This window comes from Sycon ciliatum, chromosome 8 (assembly GCF_964019385.1).
Source record: "Sycon ciliatum chromosome 8, ocSycCili1.1, whole genome shotgun sequence".
Lineage (NCBI taxonomy): Eukaryota > Metazoa > Porifera > Calcarea > Leucosolenida > Sycettidae > Sycon > Sycon ciliatum.
This window is the reverse complement of record NC_088650.1, coordinates 22,233,066-22,238,621: the sequence shown is the minus strand read 5'-3', so window position 1 is coordinate 22,238,621 and position 5,556 is coordinate 22,233,066. Positions and strand designations below refer to the sequence as shown.

Genomic DNA, 5,556 nt, shown 5'->3' with positions numbered 1-5,556 from the left:
TTACTTGTCGGCGCTAGCGGTGAAATGAGAAAGGGTAACCCACACACATGTCCGTAGTACATCTCCAACTCGAGATGATCTCCCCACTTACAGTGTACAATGAGGAGGGGGGGGGGGGGGTATCAAAGCTTCACATCCAGTAATGTATGCACATAGTACTTATGTGAACGGCAAAGCCACTGGCAACGACCCAGTCAGATGGAAGTGTGGATCTTGCACAGATTGTAGCATGGTCAAGTTCATATTGAAATGACCCCAAGACAGTATACCTGGTACACTGCACATGCAATGCATGAGGTACCACGTGCCTGAGATTTCACAGCCTATGTTATTGTGCGGATCTTTATTTCAATATTTATATGCATGGACTTTGGTTGCTGCACGCGCTGTTGTACTCGTATACCATGGGCTTGTAGCTTACGCATACAGCAGGCTAAGAGTACTCAATCTCTGTACAAAAAAAACAAGAGTACACTACTAGTATGTTTATAAACTCTTGGCAATAACGTTAGAAGGTACCGGTAGTCATAGTGGTCTTCTGGAGGCACGTGCTCGCCTCAACAGGTTTTAATGTACGGATACACTGTAATTGGTATCGGTACTGTCGAGCCACTGCCACAAACCTTGCCAAGGGTCACGGGGGGAAACGGAGAGTGAATTGGAGAATGCCGCCCCGGGCAATACATTATCCATCTGGTGTAGGATCATTGGTGAACAAGATGTCGTCGGAGTTACATGTACACGCTGGAAACAGAGCTAGAGGTGCATACAAGTTGTTGGTTTGACCGCATGAAACAAGGTGGAGGACACTGTGTTCGGAAACAGTGACCTTACTACAACCTTCCACGGTTGGTAGAGCCCCGGTCCGTTGGGACCATCTGAACCACATGACCGGGGCTCTACCAACCGTGGAAGGTTGTAGTAAGGTCACTGTTTCCAAACACAGTGTCCTCCACCTTGTTTCATGCTGTCCAACTAACAACATGTGTGAACTATAACAAGGTTGATCTAATACTAGTATTGGATTATCGAATAGGTGCATACAAGTACCGTACATGACAACAATGCGGAGCTTCTGGTCTGTTACCACGGTTACAGCCAAGTTCCAGGATGACAGTCTACCGTTGACATGATGAATGACGGATAGTGACGCAGGGCATACAGCCAAGCTGCAAGGATGCACCAGCAAATCTAAATCTTGCTTGTACGTAAGCTTCGAACTTCAGAGGTGGTTGAAACTTGGAGATTCCCCGCGTTTTTGGGTCAGCGCATGCGAACTGCTGCTAAAAGCCATGGGTTGATCATGAGTGTACGACATTCCCTTTCCGCATACGCACAGTGCGTACTACATTCGTGTCACTCAAGATCGTGGCCTCTTTGGCGCTTCACGTGTGCAACAGATCTCCGAATTCTTCGAGACCCGTTCCTAAATTATCCCAGTTTCTTCCGACTTCCAGGAGAGCTTTCTCCGAGAAGCTAGAGAAAATAAGAACGCGCCCTACGTGTTACAAGATTTTTTTTTAAAATCATTTGCTTTATCTTGGACAACCCAGCCTGGACGGTATCAGGTGAATTGAACTGATGTACGTATCTTATTATGTGCCTATCTAGTATAGTGTATTAGTATAAGTAACATAAGAATGGCAAAAATCCAAGTTTAAGGTTTTCCCTGTTTGACAAACTGGTAGTGTGAGTAGGATCCCGGCCATCTCAGGAGAAAATAATAAAAGAAGCCCCGGAAATTTCTGCCCAAATACGGCCTTTGACGAACGGGGCCTAAAGCCTCGCAGATATCAACGTCGAACATCGCAACAACTGCTACGTCGCGCGCAGTATGGATTGCATAAGGCTTTGCACCTCGCATTCCTGGCAGGCACTTACGACGCGTTCCGTCAGATTTACATCAAGTGTGAACTAGGCTTATGTCGTTTTGGCTAAATCCCCAACACACATGTACAGTGCTGGCAACTGAAATCCGACACCCTGGGGCTCGGATTTTAGTTGCCAGCACTGTACATGCACGCACACACACACACACACATACATGTACATGTACACACAACTCATTGTTGCTCCAAATAACCTTTAAAAGTAGGCAGATTGCGTTCCAAACTGGCTATGGGTAGCAGCAAAATGGGAATGGCGTTTAATGGACAGCACAACATCTCCTTCATTGTACACTATCTTGAAACTTTCAGGGGTAAAAATGTGCAAAAACCAGAAGATTCTTGAACATGGCCATACAATTATGGCAATCAATTGAAAGAATCAAAATTCAAATGCCTGAGTATGAGCAGTCAATGTGCCCGAAATATAAACTGGCTTACTTTCAGTAGACCTCACAGATGCCTCTCGTGCAGTGAAAAACATCATCAGTGACCTCCATGGACGTACCAGCTACATTCATACCGGTTCCGCCATAGTCCTGTCTCTGACACTCAGCTGGTGCGTAATTCAAGTCAAATTTAGAAATTCTTGAGGTACTCCTCAGCACAGATACGAGCCCTGGCGTTCACTGTCAGCTTCATCTCACTGATCTCCTTGTCAATGTCCTCCATAAACTGAATGACGAAATCCACCAACTTGTGCTTGTACATCTGCTCAGTGTGGAAGTTGGTGATCAAAAAGCTAATATCATATCCCTCCACAGGCTTTCTCCTCAGAATGAAGAAATTGTCGGCGCGCATCATCATGAAGCGCATGAACTTGTGGCACAGGATCTTCTCGATCTCATCAGCCTGCTTGATAGAAATACTAACACGCATGGAGTTGACAGATCCCTCAACCAGAACCTTCTCCTTCTCATTACGGCTCACAATTACAGGTGTCAACAGAAGTTCTTTACTGCTGCGTACCTCTACTTCGGGTTTGTTGTGTCTTTCCACGATCTGGGAGGAGAAATTCTCTAAGCACATCGTAGCTGTGAGCGTCGCACGGACGGCATTGAGGTATGGCTTCAGCGTGGCAGACATCTTCGATAGACTCCAAGGACAAAATTAGAAACTGATGTGGCGAGAGCTAAAGGCTGAGCGAAAGATAGAGATAACGTCCGCAACAAAACCTGCCATAAAGACTAAAGTCCGCATTCAAAAGACTTTTTCTTGTATGAGTGCGTGCGGCGCATCAGATCAGGCGCTATGCTAGCGATAGCATGCTAGGCGGAGTGCCGAGTCGTGGTACATAATGTACGTGACTCGACTGTGTGTATGTGCAAGAGTACTTATATTAACTACATAACTGTACATAACTGTACATTGTAGTTATGTACTCTTGGTATGTGTCAGTGAGTCGTGTGTTTTCAACTCTGTTTTGAGGTCATCATGTGACCGATCAGCTAATTATGCGGGTGATTTCTGATGTACGGTATACCATGCATGGTATACGGTAGCGTCTGCAACAGTACATACCAGGGATAGTCCGTGGGCCAAACCTGAAAAAAGGCCTCCTAGAAAAATCTCGTTCCGACTTTTGGGCACCGCAATTTTATTGGCCACGTCTACTCTAGATACCTTACTGAGCAGGATTCCGGTTGTTGTCACTCTGACAACTTTCTGAAAGGTATCCAAAAATCGGCTTTTCCATGTTGAAAATTTCTCTCTCGGCGGCCATTGTTTTGTATGAATGATTCATGCATGCGCGTTGTGTGTGGTGCTGTGAAATGTGATTATGCACCAGAATAGACGAAAGTACACGAATTCAGTGTTACCTGTCATGTCAAGTCGTGATCTGGCACGATCTGGTACACTGCACACTCTCTGCAGGCGTGCACCCGGACCCACAATTCTAACTCTCTGCACTGCAGTGCAGGCGTGCACCCACTATACTTGGCATCTTCCTTCTCAGTTTGAACTTTCATTTCGAGATTGGTTTTTTGGTTTCAGTTTGTACTAGTATAGTATGTCTGTGGTCAAGTAGCACTATAGTCTGTTTCAAAAAGATTTACAATCAGGTTTGGGTCTTAAAAAGTATGAAGATAAGGGAAATTTGGACAACAAAGTACATAGAATGGCTTGTTAGGACACGGCAAATTGTTCTGTGAAGGTTTCGGAACAATTGGACCAACCGTTAAGGAGTTAGAATTTCGGCCAGGTTTCCGGCCTTTTCCCATGGTTTACAACTTGCCCAGGAAGCCAGTATCGATTTTTTATCAAAACCCACGATTTATCCTTTCCTTTTTGGCCTTGTGGTTATGAATGCTGTCTGCTGACCATGAAGTTGTGAGTTCAAATCCTAACCTATCCTCAAGTCAAACTTTTTTTTCATTGTTTTGGTGATCAAGCTGGTACAAGACAAAGAAGGTGGCTGCACCAAACGACTTGTTGTTGGAGCTCGCGCTTCCTGCCGAACTGACTGACACTTGACTGGCTCACGCCATGTGAACACACCCACAACACTGCAATGGTGTGAGTGAATTATAATGGAAGTCATCGCGCTGTAGCTTTTTGAGATTTATTTTAGTATTTCAAGATCGCCAATTTATTTGAATTTAGCAGTCAACGCCGTCTTCTATCAGCGTTCACAAGCGTTTGCTTTTCTCAAAATGTCGTCGAAGTCACACGGATAGCTTTGCCAAGTCATGGCCTTGGGAATGAGTCCGTGTCGATGTCGTTTTCGTCACACGGTGAGTAAATTGCATCGCAGCTCAAAGAAACTATTTTGGTCACAAAACGGACCCATGCGGCTCGTCAACATTTACAACACTTTCGTTTCGACATGTCCTCTCTGACTCCATTATCGATACGAGGAAGAACTCGTTTGTTGTAAACCGGACGTACGTCCATGACTGTGTCAACGTGAGTGAGTTGTCATTTTTCCTGCTTTCGCGCGGAATATTTCTTCGAGTTCACAGTGAGTTTTTCCAGGCAGCGCTCGAGTGCTCATACGGTAAGACGCCAAACTCCGCGGGCGATCGCCAGGGTTGTAAATCTTTTTGAAACGGACTGTAGAAGTAAGCGTCGTGATGAGTTTAAAGTGTCTCATTCACGTTCCGGAGTGCGGTGAGGAGGTGAAGCCCTTCACCCAGACAACGTGGAAGAAGGTGTGTGAAATATGCACTAGTGAAGCTGTTGCCGTAGAAAATTTAGCTGAGCTCAGGGAGTTATGTCGTAGTGATGTTTGGCCTGAAAACGGAGGCTTCCACAGAAAATGTTACCAGAAAATAACGAATATAACCCTCCGACGAAGGCAGAGTACCCCTCATCTAGCCATTCGGAAGAACTGTCTGTGCCGGAGTCGATAGAGCCAGAAGCCAAGCGCCGCCCCAGCACGCGCGCCGCACTAGCCGCGCCCGTCGTAGCTCCAGGCATGAAGGGCTGCATATTTTGTGGGAAGGAGAGGCGCCAGCAACCTGGCCGGAAGAACTGTAGTCCAGTCCACAAGCAGGTGTGAATACGCACACGCTGCAGCGAAGCTGTTATGTACATGTTATACGCAGCAAACGTCAGAAAAGACGAAAAGGTCCAAGTTGCAATTGGTCAATCCGTCTCTGGAATATTTGCGCGCGAGGGTAACTACCATAAACAATGCTACAGGAATTACACGAGAGCTTAGTGCCCC

At 46.0% G+C, this 5,556-nt stretch overlaps 1 protein-coding gene across 1 annotated transcript; it reads right to left on the bottom strand.

Moving 5' to 3' along the window:
- Positions 1–2,079: 2,079 nt before the first annotated feature.
- LOC135822337 (actin-related protein 2/3 complex subunit 4-like) lies at positions 2,080–3,082 on the bottom strand. The gene has a single exon (XM_065335079.1). The coding sequence runs from the start codon at positions 2,970–2,972 to the stop codon at positions 2,466–2,468; it is 507 nt and encodes a 168-aa protein (XP_065191151.1). The 5' UTR covers positions 2,973–3,082; the 3' UTR covers positions 2,080–2,465.
- Between the last annotated feature and the right edge of the window lie 2,474 nt (positions 3,083–5,556).